This window comes from Phalaenopsis equestris, unplaced genomic scaffold (assembly GCF_001263595.1).
Source record: "Phalaenopsis equestris unplaced genomic scaffold, ASM126359v1 Scaffold000151, whole genome shotgun sequence".
In the NCBI taxonomy this organism is placed as follows: domain Eukaryota; kingdom Viridiplantae; phylum Streptophyta; class Magnoliopsida; order Asparagales; family Orchidaceae; genus Phalaenopsis; species Phalaenopsis equestris.
In genome coordinates, this window is record NW_018164593.1 from 1,198,668 (window position 1) to 1,216,904 (window position 18,237).

General features: G+C 33.1%; 1 protein-coding gene across 2 annotated transcripts in view; it reads right to left on the reverse strand.

The window, feature by feature from the left end:
* LOC110021865 (trafficking protein particle complex II-specific subunit 120 homolog) overlaps positions 1-13,541 on the reverse strand; it is a 43,954-nt gene extending 30,413 nt beyond the window's left edge. For both annotated transcript variants that reach the window (XM_020720555.1, XM_020720554.1), the window contains exons 1-5: positions 12,976-13,541; positions 11,260-11,466; positions 10,962-11,144; positions 10,327-10,436; positions 5,736-5,795 (exon numbers count right to left, since the gene is read on the reverse strand). In XM_020720555.1, the coding sequence (XP_020576214.1) occupies positions 5,736-5,795; positions 10,327-10,436; positions 10,962-11,144; positions 11,260-11,466; positions 12,976-13,389 (974 nt within the window). In that variant the 5' untranslated portion in view covers positions 13,390-13,541. The remainder of the gene's footprint in view (positions 1-5,735; positions 5,796-10,326; positions 10,437-10,961; positions 11,145-11,259; positions 11,467-12,975) is intronic.
* Positions 13,542-18,237: the final 4,696 nt, after the last annotated feature.

The window sequence follows — 18,237 nt, forward strand, 5'->3', positions numbered from 1 at the left end:
TCGGGTCAAAACGCGCCGAAATTCAAATTTCACAAAATCTCGATCCGCGGTCGATCGGATACGTCGACTCTCCGATATGCGAAGTTTATGCGTGCGAGAGTGCGAATTGTGCAGAAGGCCACCCTAAGGCTCAAAAGGTCCTACAGGGATCCCTTTTGGGTTCCTCATGTCGGTTTCATCATTTTAAGTGTTAGAAGTCAATACCACACACGCGAAACCACAAAAGAATACAGAAGCGGGTTGAATTTCTAGAACAAGGCGGGTCCCATTTCTAAGGTTCTAAGATAGTCGAAGGGAGGTCCCTAAGGCTAGATCCTAAATCCTAAGAGAAAGATTAGACCTCACTAAAAATGAGGTCAACAAATCTATATATAAATATATATATATATATATATGAATTTGATCTTCCTAGGTTTATATACCAACAACTATCAATACTAAACCCGATCATCTGTAAGAGAGATAGATTCGACAAGGTTCAAAGATAAACATTCTCTAATGATGATCGAGTTGATAGAATATTTCAACCGAATAGATCTATTTTCAAAATTAAGTGCAAATTAAGTTCAACATCTATATGAATAAGTTCAAATAATATTATATATATATATATATGATCCTCTGTAAGTAGAACATAGTTGACAAGGTTCACATACAATCGTATGTCAATCGTAACCCAATCCTTTACAAGCAAAACATAAAGTTGAAAAGGTTTAAATCCCCTGATGATGGTCGTGTTTATCAAAGATTTCAACCGGAGGGATTAATCTTTTAAATTAAGGCTTTCAAAAAAATCAATCAAAATATTAAATAAAATTAAGTTCAATATCTATATGAGTAAGTTCAAATAATATTATATATATATGATCCTCTGTAAGTAGAACATAGTTGACAAGGTTCACATACAATCGTATGTCAATCTTAACCCAATCTTTTACAAGCAAAATGTAAAGTTGAAACGCTTTAAATCAAGCAACCAAAACCCCTGATGATGGTCGTGTTGATAAAAGATTTCAACCGGAGGGATTAATCTTTTAATTAAGGCTTTCAAAAAAATCAATCAAAATATTAAATAAAATTAAGCACTTAAAAAGCTAAAAGAACAAAAAAAATCATTCATCATTCGCAATAGTTTGTCGAGGGTGACAAACTTTTGATTTACTTCAGTTCACAAAGAATGAATGTAATATCAAATGTATTTATATATCCACAATCAAAGAAATTACATGTTAATAAGGATGTGGCCAAAGTCCTCTGTCAGCGTGGTTCTGTTGTCAAATGACACCACAAAATAACGATTACGACCAAAAGCCTTTGACCGGGTGGTTGTCATCAAATGATACAATTACTGTCACTGTCGTGCAACCCATGTGCTCCATAATAAATTTCTACCCTTTGAGTTGTGAACCATAGAGTACAATTAATTGGCACAAAGCATTTAATTAGCTAAGTTCGACTTAAATTTATCCTCTTAGGCAAACATCCACCCCAAATCTACAAAGACCCTTGGACGACGCAACCCATAGTTGTTGACAATGATCATTCAGTCAGATTGGGTCAACTACCTCCTCTGACCAGTAGATCAGGGGCAACAACAACCTGGAATTAAGTAAACATGAGATCTTGATCGAGGTTTCGTCTTCATTTCCCCACCATCTATTTAAACTTCAAGTGATAGATTTTATAATTTAAAGTGTATATCTGCTACTATTATATGTTGAATATTCAATTCTTAACGACTAACCTTAATTAAAAGTGCTCTCCTGCTATTAAGAGGGGTAATTAATTATAAGTATTTGCGTCTATGGAAAACCTCGAACCCCATATCAAAAAGTCCTTGAAAAATGAGGGTAAAATCTCTGGGTAGTGTCTTATCTACAATTCAATCCACATTCTGAAAATTTGACCCTCCTAAGCTCTCTTAACAACAAAAATATATATATAGAGCCTTGGGGAGTGATCGGAATTTTTAGAGCCCACACACATTATCTTGAAAATATAAGCATTTCTCATCCAAAATGGATCACATTTTGATCATATAACCATGGTTATTAAAAAGATATGTGCTACATCTATTGGTAAAACATCACATCATGTATTATCATTATAACTTCCTCGGTCAAACAGAACAGCTTTTGGAGAGCACTTATATAATATATGGCCATTTTGGCAACATCTAAAGTAGGTGAAGTCCTTGTTCGAGTTGCATATATGCAGATTTCCTTTAGCTATTTTAGAAGCCGTCTAATTTGAAGGGATGTACTCATGTCACGTTCAGATAATTTCCTATATTCTAAGCAAATAGAGCAATGCTAATTTATATTGTGCATAACCTAATAATTTTGGGGCATGCCAATTAGCATATCTTTGTAGCTCAAGGCTTTAGCCCATTAACGATAAGGCTCCTCAGAAAGATTACAATAAGTGACAAGTTTCTCAAACATTTTTCAAACTAGTTTTCTCTTTAATATACTAAACATTTTTTTAGAGCATTCAATGCATTGCATTATTGTTATGAGAACCAAAAAGTGTGTTGAACAGACAATTGATGGGGTGATCTAATGAGCCTATGAATGCAATTGTCATCAACAAATCCAGTAGATAGTGCATAAGGGCTACGGTAATAAAGCGTGACGGTTGCACAAGTGATGCAAAAGAAACTGCCGAATCACATGTAAAGGCAAGCATGGGAAACTGTAGCAAGAACAATCACGATGAGGTCTGAAAGTGAGGTGCAAGTACGCAACATAGTGTTGTCGTGAGTAAAATGAGTGATAACCCTCTTAGTAATGGAACTGTTAGCAATAAATAACAAACAGTTCAGCTCAAACCTAACACCTTCGAAAATAACCATCTCTACACATTATATTATAGATCCCTTCACTCACTACTAACACTAAAAAAGTTGTATATCCACGAAGGAGAGATAAGTAGATAAAGATAGAGATGAGAAAGAGAAAAATATGAATTGGGAGAGGAGACCTCGTACATGTCCTCTTCCTTTTGATTGAGTCATTCTATGTATTGTTATACAGTTGATGTATTATGGCCTTAAATGACACCCATAACCTTATTGAATTGCCATTTCACCTCCTCCTAAAAATGTAAATCCATTTTCTCTCTTTTAATCAAGTCAAAGTCATTAAAAAATTTGGCAAGCACTTCCTTATGATCTTTCCCTTATAACCATACCTAAACTCTTCAAACCCCTCAAAATCTCTTCCAAACTCACATCACCGTGATTTCCCTTCCTCTACGACATGAAAGCCCAACAGTAGGGCCTCCCTCTCCATTTCTTGGACTACCACATGCAAATTTATAAATAATAAGTTTAAATTTTTAAATCACTAGTAAATGAAAAATTACATTTCTCTTGTATATTGTGTGTTCTTGTGTACCTCCCCCTCTCAAGCAAATAGAAGATCTTTGAAGAAAGATTCCCATGGAAGAAAGAAGATCTACACATCAAATATTAACGGGAGTCAACTTCAAGATATCTCCGCCCTGCCCAAATAATTGTTCACTCCATTACAATTAGTCTATTCTATCCATGACACCATTTTCTTCAATATCTTATAGGCAAGCAATCTAGATTGGTTATTATAGTCCATTGCAAAACATCATAGTTTCCCCATGTTCTTCTTAGGGTTGCTTTGGTGATTCCCTTGTTGGTGCATTTTCCTTAGCTGAAGTAATAATTCCTAGGAAATTTTGTTTTTTGCATTGTATAACTAGTGTTGAAATTGTCCAACATTAATAACCCTACTTACAAGAAAATGAAACAAGAGGCAAAAATAAGAAAATAACTAATGAAATAAATGTAAAAAAGGTAGGAAATTAAGAAGAATGGAACATATACAAAATAATCGTGAAAAAGAAATCTCCAAATAAAATAGAAAAACGTTAAATCAATCACCTCAAAAAGTTATAACGAATGCTTATTGCTACAGTTATATTTCTCAAAAAGTAGATCCAGCCAGATATGCATATAGAATGGAATGGAACTATCTTCCTAAGTTTTGTGGAGCAATCCAGAAGAAATAAGCACATCTGGAACATCTTTTTCCTAGTAATTGCACTCATTGCAACCTAACTTTCTACACAATTCAAGGTAAACTTTCAAAAGTTAGTTAAATGACCATTGTCAAAAAGTAGAGCAAACACAAGAACTTGGCTAGAAATCAAGCTGCGACTCCCTGTTACGTTGGACCCTCAAGCAGAGCAACATGCCGCGCTAACCTAATACCAGACAACTTCATATATATGAATTAAAATAGTAAATACAGGATGTTTGTATCCCGCACAAACCTTTGAGTTGTGACTAAGTAAAATATAAGAACAATGAAGTTTTAAAAAATCTTGATGCTTTAATGAACTTAATTGTGAATTAAAATTGTTTCAGTACATTCAATTATCAATAAAATTATCTAGCAATATGCAATGGTTGCAGATCTTGCTAGTCATCTCACCTAGCATATCCATACATTATTTTCATTTTATTCAGCTAGCATCACAGTATTGTCATGATAATCGATGCATCTAATGAAAGGATAAATGCCCTTGCTTATGGTAATCTTTGTCAAAATATAAAGTAACAAACTGCAATGCCATCCATCATTTGCCAAAAGAAGGTAGAAACTATACATCCCAATATATATTTGCCTTTTCTGTTGCATTAAGAGGGGAAATTGATTGCTTTTTCATTTTCTTCCAGATCAATCCTCTTTTTCCAATCCTCTTTATCATTGTCTCCTTATACTACTTAGGTTTTCTTCCTCTTCCTCTTTTTGACTCAAATATATGTTAGTCAGACTAAAAACAAGACGAAATGATGGGAAGCAGAATGGAGAGGGAAGGATAAATGGGAAGAAAATATAAATGCATTGAGTTTATGCCTCATTTGAAGATGGGCATTTTTTTTAAGGATTACAGATCTACTGCCTCCATGGCTAATTTTGGTTTAATAAATATACAAAAAAGTGGATGCTTCATCGCTTTATGGTGTATAATGCAGCATGTATCAACGTGATCAATGTATTTGCCATGTATCTATTTTCTAAAATTAATTTCCTATATTTTTCCTGCAGAGCAAGCCATACTTCCTTTTTATTAAAAGTGATAAGGTGGAAAGCATCAGTTGATAATTTTTTGCAATTTCTGCCAAATGCAACCTCCAATCTTGCATATACTAAAAAAACAGCTGAGAGTGGCTGCCTTAACAACAATTTCTAGGAGGCAGCTCACATGCAAAAGACTTAAAAGGCACCTCTACATTCATGATTAAACAAAAATTTCAGGTCCTAGTTCAAAAATTGTTACCCCTATTTAACTAGTGACATATAAAAACCATCCTTGATTAAGAGAGCTCATAAGCACCTAGAGCTTTACAGCCTCAGCATGCTTGAAAACTACAACTTGACTACAGAGTAAAATAACTACTGAATCAATCCTAAGCGTTCAAAATAAAACTTGATTTCCCAACTATAATGAACACCAAATTGATTTCATTCTACAAGGATTACCTAAGAGAACATTCATAAAGGGATATTAAAGTAAATTAACAACTAAAATCATATTATTATGGCCATTCAAATTTCATGCAAGCTTTCCCAGTTACAACTATATTGATGAGAGTTTTATAAGAAAAAAAAAAGTCCGATTGTATTGATTTGCAAATGCAAATTGCATCTTGCGTGTGGAGAACAGTCACAGAGCTGGAATGCACAAGATCGTACCTGCAGAGGTACCTGGCGAGCTTTAATTGAGCTTCAAGCTCAAACGTCGCTGTTGAAACCCTGAAAATGTGAAAAGAAAAAATTTATCATTTAACGAATATCATGTTTTTGAGAAATAAACCAAAATTCGTAATTCCTGTGGAAGTGAAGGATAATATTCAAAATTATCTAGAGAATGAATAAATTGAAGCGGCATCTCAGGTCTCAGATAAAATTGCCATAAACCCGGCCTTACAATACAAGCATATTGATATCTCCATAAACAGCAAAAGATAGACAACCACTCGCAACATGCATTTGCTAAATGGCATGAACTTCATCAACTTCAACCGTACAATTTAACGTCAGTAAAAAATTATTCCCCACCAATCAGTGACATTAGCCTAACGAAAATGGGATCCATTGTCGGTGTTACTCCTAGTTTAGTTAAATATTTCAAATTCAAACACCAAAAAATGTTATTTTGCATGTAGCACTTTTCCCAAACTTGAAATCAATTTGATCAATCCTCTTGCGGCTCAGCTAAAATAGTATTTTTCTAACCAGACACTTAAGCATGGCCAAATGTTTCAGGATACCTTAGGGGACAATATTCACACCATTTTCCTTGTTCAATTTAAATTTTACAAAAAATTAGTTGAATGTCTGTATCTATATAATTATATTGTTCGTCTTCTTGCTAATTAAGGATGCACATCAGTATATAAATTTGGTGTTCATGCATAAACATGTGAAGATATTTCATTTGTGTTTGCATGACAAGCATAAATGGATAATCCTAATGGTAATAATATAGTTAATAGACTCGTATATGCATATACTACCCTATATCTCATCTAGGATGAATAAAGGTCTAGAATTTTTAAAGCAACATAAATGACGTGTAATATGAAAACACAAAAGACTTACAATTCATTGGTTCTTAACTCATAATTGAAGTAAAAACTTATCAATTTTAATTTAAAGATAACAAGAATGGTTCATTCATTCCATAAGATAATTAATGACCCCTCAAAATCTGAAATCCCACAAGAAAATAGTGGAAAATATTTAAATTCAGCAATAATGAAGAGCATGCTTCAAAAGAAAACACAGAACATACCTTACTTCACGAAGTTTCAATCACTACACAAAAACCAGTAACTAAACATTTAAATCAACCAAAGAGAAGAATCTGCCCTCACACCGGTGCAAGTCCCCCCTCTCACAAGAAGAGAAAAGTTGAATGTATATCTCAATATTCATTATTCAATAATTTTTACAGGCCACAGATGTTCCATCTATAGGATTTATATAATTCAAATAAAGTTACTACACAATTTAGAAAAATAGACTCATAAACAAGAAGTTTCAATACATCCAGTGAGAATTTCAAAAAAAATTTATAAGTTCCACTAAGAAAATAGGAAACAAATTATTGTAAACAAAGGATGGCAGAAGGATAGCACATTGACAGCAGGCGTGATATGAGATAGAGAGACATAAATATAAAGGTAAAGTGGTAAACAAGCATGCGAGACACACAACAAGAGCTAGTAACCAAACTAATAAACAAGGTGGCAAAAGACAATGATATAACCAAGCAGGCAAGTGGAAATGGTATAACAAGATGCACCAAAAGCAATAACAGTTGGAAGGCAAGAGAAACCAAAGTGAAAATTAGGGAAACATGATGATAAACAGAAGATTTAAAGGCAACAAACAGAAACAACAAGAGCGAAGTTTTCAAATCACTAAACAAAATGTGATGACAAAAGTTGTGCTTAAAGCAAAAAAGTGAAGAGACAACTTCGGGTAACAATTTTCAGCAACTTAATGACAAGTTAAAATTTTCAGTTTTCAAAGAGCAAAAAAGAAAGATAAAAAAAGATAAAAATAAAAATACTCGTGCAATTGAGCAACCAGTCATAGACTAATAGATAGATGCAGTGTGAAGCGAGTGAATATGCGGCATTGAGAAGCAATATCAAGAAGAATCATATGAACGAGAAATTGCTAGCCAAAATTAAAAAAAAGAATCGGTGAGAAACGTATAAATAAACTAGCGAGCAAGATAGTGTAATGAAAGAAGCACCAAGAAGAGAATGAAGAACCAGTAAGCAGTGAACCATAGGCAAGCTATGCCCATAGCCAACGCACCGCTTCGCTTTGCTAAGCTCCTAAAACATGTGAATAGCAACGAGAATAATAGGGACAACAGTGGAAATACATCAAACACAGTGAAAAATATTCCTGAGGTGAAAAGTTTTAACTCCATATGTTCATATTGAAATTCCATAGGCTAGGTCCAAAACATTCCATAAGATACTACCTTTAATTGAATTTTCAAAATGTTCAAAAGAAAATCCCTTTAGTCAAAAGTTGACATCATATGCATGATTTACATAGATTAATTAAAAATAAAATAAAATACCAATGATAGAACTCGTATAAATCTTTCTTTGGTTTTGATGTGAATATAATTTCAAATTTCCATCACAGCCAACAAACACCATATGCAGAGTTTAGTTTGTCATAATATATATGTATAATATTTTGTAGGTCTTTTCATGCCTTCGTGTTTAATCATGGCATATAATGGTGTTATATTTCATAGCAATTACTATGACAATTACACATGGCATACCATCTCAAACTTATTTCTTGTGTTTAATCATGGCATATAACGGTGTTCTGTTTCATAGCAATTACTATGCCTATTACACATGGCACACCATCTCAATCTTATTAATGAATCAATGCACATTTTTCCAACAAAATATCACTTACATTCCTATAAAAACAAATTTCATTCATTTAAACAAGTAAGCCCTCCTTGTTATCAAATATGCAATTCCAGAATTTGGCAATTTCTTGCGGCTTTACAAAATATTCCTCAAATGCAGTACAGTTTTAATTTATGAAAAAAACACACTGCATACTATTGTTGATATCCTTATCTAACTCCACATCCTCTCGTATGATGCACAAGAGCTGTTTCTTGACCTACTATTACCATTGTTATGTAAATTTCTAATTTTAATTTCTAGCGGATTCAGGTTATCTTTAAGAGTAATTAATACCTTGCCTTCTGAACTCATCATCAACTGCCTCTGGTCAATCATATTCAAGAAAGAGCTTCGTATAGAATTTTATAGATTTTGTTAAGTTGCTGCATCAAAATATTGTTTACAAGAACGCCTAAAAAATATATGGTGCTAAACTTATTCCTAAATGTCAAAATAAATAGAATAAAGAGAAATATTCCACATGCTCCAAGCACTAGATATAATTGAGAAGGACTTTAAATCTCCTAACAAAAGAGCTATAGAAAATACTCTCATTAATTTATCTCTAATATGAAGCCATGTTTTATCTTAAACTAAGTATTCAAAAGAGTAAATGCATATCCACAATTTTGATGCATCTATTAGATCAGCAATACATGGTATGGATCAGCTTCAATATAAGTAAGACAATAGACACACATGATTTCACGCATTTTAAGACATTTGATCATCCACCTAAGACCTTGAATTTTTTTCACAATAGAGGATACAGATTATAAAAGCATGGACTTCTATTTTTTTCTAGTGCAGTATTTCAAATGCTTGTGATCTTCATAGAAGTAGGGTATATTCCGCAATTCCAATTACATTTTTTTTTTCAAATGTAAATAACGGTTCCATTTGGTCCTTAAAAAACTATAGAATCTAAAAACTTTAGTCGCTGCCTAATTTAGGTGGAGATAAAAATTAAAGACATGGTTTGAAACTCAAACAGCAAAATAAATTGAAAAGAAAGATAAAAGAAGGCATTTTCTAGTCGATACACCCAAGTATCAACATCTAGAAAATTACTTTTTTATCCTTTTTTTTTTCAATATATCTTAATGTTTGAGCGTTTAAAATCCAAGCAACTCCATTGATTTTCCTCTCCAAGTTTAAAACCAAACAGTATCCAAATTTAATGGATCATGTAGTTGTTTTAACACACTAAATTCATTCATAATTTACAGTAAACCATCGACGTTTTCCCTTGAGAAGTTTTTTATCCTTCAATTGCTCTGGACTCACACAAACATCATACAAAAGTGACAATATTAGAACTACAGAAAATTAATAGTTTATAAATAATGTTTTTGGAATCATACACCCAGAGAAATTAAATGCAGGGCAAATCCAGCCCAACATGCATGAAAAAAGTAAGCACTACTGTTTCTGCTATCAATCAGTAGCCAACATGATGATCTGCACCATAGGAATGAATTTAGGGGCATTTACATACATAGCGCTCAATTCCTACGTATTTACATATCTAAAACTAAAATTCTGCTTAACATTTATACCACTCAAATCTTTAATATGACATCAAAAATACTACTAATTTAACTCTTAAAAAGTGGAATACACCTTTTTATGCATAGGTAAGGTCGCACACAGGTAAATATTGATGTTTGGGTGTTAAATATGTGAATACATGAGAATTGAGTGGTATGTATGTAAATCTTCCATGAATTTAATACACTAAAGCCTCAAAATCAAAACGCAAGAACAATTTGTTATGTCCATGAAAAAATTATCCACACTTGTTCAGGGTAACTGTTAGCTACCTCTGTGCGTTATCTTGTAAATATGACCTCTTATAAAGTTGAATGACACTGTAATAGCGATACTTCACCTCCTCCTCTAAAAGAGAATCCCTTTCATCCATCCGACCAACCTGCATACTGCAGCAAGTCAAGCCATCATGCAGTTCAGGATTTAAATTTGCAACTATCAACAATGTCTTCAAACAATACCCCCCTTTTCAGTCAATAACAAGATGTGTTAACCCATTTGGAAAACAACAAAATTAAAGAAACTTACATACATACCACGAAATTCTTATATATTTACATATCTTTCATCCAAAGTTTGATATTTACACAACACCTTGGTGTCATAAGCATTTGCAGGAAAAGGTGTATTTCACTCTTAGAAAGGTAGTGATGGTGGTATTTTTTATGTGATATTAAAGATTTGAGTGGCACACATGTATATATGAATGTTAAGGCGTTTTAGATATGTGAATACATAAGAATTATGTGTTGCATATGTAAATGCCCCAAGAAGTTAATCAGAGAATTGTTAGTTCAAATGAAGTACTAAAACACTTCCCTATTCACTAAAAAATTACTGAATTCCTCATCATTATGTTCCAAAGTTTACAATGTACTATAGTAGCATAATGATCTCCACTACATACCAGCAATGCACAAACACTGCCTTCTAGAGCACCAGCATGCCAGAAAATATCTCCAGTCAACCTGGCCAGTTCTATTGCAGTAACAAAATGTGCATTTGCATCAACAGGTGATCCAGCTAACAAACAATAATCTCCTATAGTTTTTTGTGCTCGAGCAAGCCTCCTCTTTTTAGCTTTTATCACCTGGATTTCATTGATAAAACCAGCTTAGTTAACGCCAGTGGTTTGAAACATATAAGGACTCCTAGGCATTCTTTCAAATAAACTCATAACTACTGAAATGACATGAAGATCAAACCTCCTCGGAACTTAAATTGGATTGGGAATCTAAAGGTGTCTTCAAGATAGTTCCAGTAGACTCTGCACGAAGAACCCATTTTTCAAACTCCATCAGCAATGTAGCAGCAACATCTTGAATCATTGTCAGCATCTGAAGTTCCTGTGCTTGTTGATCAGCAGAAGGGAACAAAATAATACTGTTTTCCTTTTCTCGTCCCTCCCGTAACTGCATTTAAAACAGAAATAACAGAATTAGATAAAACTTAAAGCTAGTGAAGAAAAGACATGAGGTTTGCTGCAAACAAATTCAAGACATGGTTGGGCATGCTTTCCGAAAGTCTGCATATTATCTGAATGTATAACAAAATCAAGTAAAGATTAGTGGTCAGATTCATTATCCTTAGGTGTCATTTTATTATTTGTCAGGAGTAAAAAGATAATTTGCCATCTTGAACATGCTTATATGTATCTAGTTAGTTGAGTTAAAATGTCCATAAAAAAGGTTACTAGTATATGAGTTTTGAAAAAATGACTTCGTTTCATATTCTCAACTACTAGTCAATTATCACTAGCTCTCCCTCATAGCCATGAGACCCTTTTTTCTCTTGACACTCATTCATCCCCACTTTTCAACATATTCCTTCTATCGACCTCCTTGATTTTTTCCATCCACCAGATTCTTGCCTTCACATTGAGAAGTCCACCACAATCAACACATCCTCTGCCCTACTTTTAATCAAATGGTAGCAGAGATGGATTCATCCAACTTAGGAGTCTTCCAAGAAGAAATTAAAGCACAGTTTGGTTTACAGATTTCAAAGAACATAAAATTACATTCTTCTCTCATGGACCTATTTGACTTCTTTCACCATACACCCTCCAAATTCCAAGCCCCAAACAACTCCTCTCAACCCTAAAATGACCAAAGCCTAAAATCTAATTGGAAAAGCATGCTTATGTATTTTGCAATAAGCTCTTCCACCTAACCAATTCAACTTAAATCTCAACCATATCCTCAAAAATCTTACCTAATTATCCCTTCAAAAAAAGCATTAAAAATTCCTAAATATAAACAAAACTCAATCAAATTTAGATTTAAATTTAAAGTCTAAGCAAACCCATCCTATCATAATCTAGTCAATCTTCAAGGTAATCGTGCACCATACCATTTTTGGTGAAAATATCAACCTCTTCTATGCAGTAATACAAATAAATTACCCAATCAAGTCTATTTTCTAACCCCTAACTCTTCCCAATTAAACTCAATCATCCCAACTAAATAAACAAAAAAATACTTGACCTCAACCAACTATGACTTGTGAAAAACAAAGTCAACTTTTAATACATTAGTATTTTGATTAGTTCAAATCAATCTAGCAATGCGTATGAAAACCTCCACAATGCCAAAGAATCACACCATATCTAATGGCAAAATTCCTAAGAATCGCTGAGAATAATGATCTGTGATGTTATTTTTAAAAAGTACAATCTTCTTTGCTAACATGCTTTTTGCTCTTTTTCAATTTTATTGGTTTGCATCAAAACAGCATGCCAACTAAATGAATTTTTTACATAACCGAAACAAGCATAAATATGTTAGAAAGCTTACATTCGATTCCAAACCTTCCTAAAATAACCCAATCCCAACAAAACGACCACAAGGATTAGAATTTGGTAGACCGGCAATCCCACATTTAGCAATGCTGCAACAAAAAATAGACAAAATCCAACACACCTGCTCATCACTAGGTGAGAATGCGAACAATCGCTTGGCGAGCGCGGAGCCGTAACCCTTAGAGACGGAAGCAAACTGATCAATGACAAGATCCAGGTCCGGAGAAGCTGGGCAGTGACAGAGGCCAATGACGGCGAGGATCTTGCGATGGGCCTGGAAGTCCTCCCAGGGGCTAGGAGGAGCACCCCCAACCATGTACTTGAAGAGGAGGCTGCCGCTTTCCCATGGTTGGTGTGTGAAGGGGCTCTTCTGGTGCTCCGAGTAGAAAGAACTGATGGATGAGAGATCGATCCTCGTGTGGCGCGATAGCATCGAAACGTATTCACGCAGCCACTGGTGAGGGATCGAACCACCAACAGGGATAACGGCGATGCGGATCATAGAACCTGTTTCGATGCTCACATCAGGCTCCATCGCGGCGTCTGCGAAGGAGGATGAGGAAAGCGAGAGTTCGTCCCGCTTTTGAGATCGATCGGGTTGTCTGAATGGAGGAGGAAGATAGTCAATCGGTTGGATCGGGTCGGATTCACCCAATTGACAAGAGTGTCTGTTGAATCTTGTTTTATCTTCAAATCACACCACCTGAGCTATAGAGTGTAATACTGAAAGAGAGAGATATGCACATAGAATGAATCGTAATTTATAACAAAAGCATAATATTTAATCATAGAATGATCTACTATTATAAAAAAAAAATGATATAATATATGAAATTACATTTATGTTCCTATTTTAGTTGGGAGCTATACGGATTATGTTAAAGTATTTTTGCAAATGCTGGCCTAGAGTAGGGTTGCTCTTTGGCTCAACTAGTTGGACTGGCGAGCCCTTGATAGGCGTTGTCGTTCTTTGGGCTAATAAAGCCCTGGTAGATGTTGTTGGTTTGCTAGGTTCATTAGGCCTTTGTGGCATCGCCGGTCGACTAGGTTCGATAAACTCATACAAGCGACTCATCTTTTACTAGTAAAGAGTTGACAATATATATTTGGTTGGCTAAGTTTTGTAGATCGGTTGGTCGGGACACCACGCAGATGATGAATCATCTTAATCTGATACGTAGTCACCTTTAAACGAATAGATCCCCAGCGATTGCTAAGACTTGTTGTCATGATGACTTAATGATATTTAGGGAGACTACTAAAAGTCTACCGTATAAACGTAAGACCCGAGGGGTTAACTCCTCCCTTGAGTTGATTTCAACATGGTGAATGGCTCAGAATATCTTGTGCCTCACTTCTTGTAGAATTGCTTGGTTTCGAGTCATTTGATTGTCGTAATTGGCCTTTGCCTTGATATGTCTAGTCAAACAATTTTGCCTTTGGGTCTTTTGCCGGTTGACCCTCTCTTGATATGATTTTTCCTGTCTGGACTGCCAGATCTACCTGATATTCGTGCTAACACCTTTTCAGTGTACAATGAGAAATAAATTTTAGGAAAATTTACATATATATACCTATGGTTGTAATCGAGCCGACTCGAGCCAAGTATATCATAGTTCGAACCTAGCTGTGTATAATTATAAGTTATTCATGCTCGGCTTGAGCTTGTGTCGAGCTTTAATATATTGTTCAAGCTTGACTTGTTTAAATTTTTTAACGTTTGAACCTGATTTGTACTTGATTTGCTTAGGATAAGTGAACAAGTTTTTAAACTAGCTAATAAATGAGCTAAAAATTTAGATGAGTATCAAGATTTTCATGCAAAAAAATAATAAATAATTTTACAAATTTAATAAGAACTATTAATTTATTGATTAAAAAATCTAAACCCTATAATATCTGAAATCTCTTTTCTCTTTCATTTTACTATAAATCCCTTAGTTTGAGGTCGTTTAGTAGAATGATTTGTCTAACATTTAAGCATGATTTAACCTAAATCCTATCAAACAACTAAAAAGGATAACTTTAAAATTTACATAAAATTAATATTTGAGTGTTTATATATCATCGAGCTTCATATCATGTGCATAACAAGTTACTTGTTTATCAAACAAACGAGTTTATTTGTGAACATAAATGAACAAATTTGACTACATTTATGTTTAGTTCATTGAAGCTTCGAGATTTAAAAAATTGCTCAAACTTGTTTATTTACTAATTTGAACGAATATTATCGAATCTTAATCGAGCCGAGTTCGAGCTGTTCATCAAGTGCATTGATTCATTTACAGCCCTATACATACCTCTCAATTTAAGCATCTATATATGTAACATCGAAACTTCACTGTTTACATGCAAGCATGAAATTTAAAAAAGAAGTTCACATCCATACAACTCGTTTTATACATTTACAAATCTAGCTCCTTATTTTTTTTTTTTACATTTATGCCATCTTACATAAGTATTAAAATGTGTACTTCATTTTTTAAAAGTTCAAAGACAGATTTACATTTATACCACAAAATTGTTATGTATTTACGTATATAACACCTAAACTTCAATTTTTACATACACACCACCTTACATATGCATCAAAACCACTTTTTAAAAAAAATTAAAACAATGATATATTTTATATGATAAGAAATATATGATAAAAAAATTTAACTTTATATATTTATTTGGAGTATTAATTTGTCAGCACTCCTTAAATATTTGAAACATTTACATACATACCACTCAACAATATACTTATGTGCGTACGTATCTAACAATATACTTCGATACACACACACACACACACACCATCCTGCATATGCCTGACAATATTATTTCATTTTTTAAAAGTTAAAATATAAATATTTTTTTAGTTGGGTCACGAATTAAAATTTTAATAGATAATTTTTTTTACTACAATTGTAATATTTTTATAAAATATTAATACATTATATGAAAAATTGTAGAAAAATTTTTTACATACATTGAAAAATGAACTGATGCATGGAAATGATTTTTTTTTTTTTGGGTTCAAATATCTCAACAAAATTTTAGCCCAAATAAATTTCAAAACTATTACCATTTTTTTACATAAATTCAATACAAAAAAAAAATATATATATATATATATATATTATTATACTAACCTTAAAATAAATCTAAAATTAAATATTTCATTTTGATTAAAAGAACTATTAATTTATTGATTAAAAAATCTAAACCCTATAATATCTGAAATCTCTTTTCTCTTTCATTTTACTATAAATCCCTTAGTTTGAGGTCGTTTAGTAGAATGATTTGTCTAACATTTAAGCATGATTTAACCTAAATCCTATCAAACAACTAAAAAGGATAACTTTAAAATTTACATAAAATTAATATTTGAGTGTTTATATATCATCGAGCTTAATATCGTGTACATAACAAGTTACTTGTTTATCAAACAAACGAGTTTATTTGTGAACATAAATGAACAAATTTGACTACATTTATGTTTAGTTCATTGAAGCTTCGAGATTTAAAAAATTGCTCAAACTTGTTTATTTACTAATTTGAACGAATATTATCGAATCTTAATCGAGCCGAGTTCGAGCTGTTCATCAAGTGCATTGATTCATTTACAGCCCTATACATACCTCTCAATTTAAGCATCTATATATGTAACATCGAAACTTCACTGTTTACATGCAAGCATGAAATTTAAAAAAGAAGTTCACATCCATACAACTCGTTTTATACATTTACAAATCTAGCTCCTTATTTTTTTTTTTTACATTTATGCCATCTTACATAAGTATTAAAATGTGTACTTCATTTTTTAAAAGTTCAAAGACAGATTTACATTTATACCACAAAATTGTTATGTATTTACGTATATAACACCTAAACTTCAATTTTTACGTACACGCCACCTTACATATGCATCAAAACCACTTTTTAAAAAAAATTAAAACAATGATATATTTTATATGATAAGAAATATATGATAAAAAAATTTAACTTTATATATTTATTTGGAGTATTAATTTGGCAGCACTCCTTAAATATTTGAAACATTTACATACATACCACTCAACAATATACTTATGTGCGTACGTATCTAACAATATACTTCGATACACACACACACACACCATCCTGCATATGCCTGACAATATTATTTCATTTTTTAAAAGTTAAAATATAAATATTTTTTTAGTTGGGTCACGAATTAAAATTTTAATAGATAATTTTTTTTACTACAATTGTAATATTTTTATAAAATATTAATACATTATATGAAAAATTGTAGAAAAATTTTTTACATACATTGAAAAATGAACTGATGCATGGAAATGATTTTTTTTTTTTTGGGTTCAAATATCTCAACAAAATTTTAGCCCAAATAAATTTCAAAACTATTACCATTTTTTTACATAAATTCAATACAAAAAAAAAATATATATATATATATATATATTATTATACTAACCTTAAAATAAATCTAAAATTAAATATTTCATTTTGATTAAAAAAATCATTAAAAAAATCCTACCCGTATTTTTTTTAAAAGTGACGTAATATGGCTCCCAAAAAACATCTCACCAAAGCATTTTACATGTTAAGTATAAAAGTTTTAATCACACTTTACACAAAAAATTATCTGCACAAATCTCGAGATAATCTAACGATCTAAATTAAAAAAAAGGATGATGAAAAGTACAAGACATCATGAATCTGACCCAACCTGGACACGACAGAGTGAATGACCAACCAACCGCCCTCACTTAGCCGGCCAGCCAACCTTTAGCTAGTCACTTCCTTTATCCAACCGGTCGGCGACCTCTAGCCGACCACCCTCTCTCTAGCCAGCCGGCCGACCCCCTCTGCTCGGCCACCCCCATTTACAGTCGACCGACCGTTTATGGTTGGTCACCCTCATTCAGCCAACCATACCAATTGGTCACTGACCAAAAGACTAAAGTATCACGTATGATTCTCCTTAAAACAAGAGTAATTATGTATTTTATACTTTGCCATCATATCATCTATAAATAGGAGTACCCTTGCATGCATTAGGGGGCTTTTCGACCCTCCTCTCTTAACCTCTCTCATGTTTAGGAGCACTCTTTCTCTTTCTCGATGTAATCAGTAACTGCACAAAATAAAAAAGGGCAGAGGAGAGCCTGGAGACACCACTCTTTGCCCCTATGGAACAAGTCTTGTTGTTCTCTCTCCCTCCTTTCTTTCTCTTCCTCTTCCTCGGTCTAATATGCTTTATTCATTGGCCATGATCTACATGACAAATCCGGGTTCAACACTCTAAAAAATCCTAAGCGTGAAGTATGCCATCAACAAGAAGAGCAACTCCAAGGAGAGAAACTCTTGGCAAAGAACAAACAAGGGA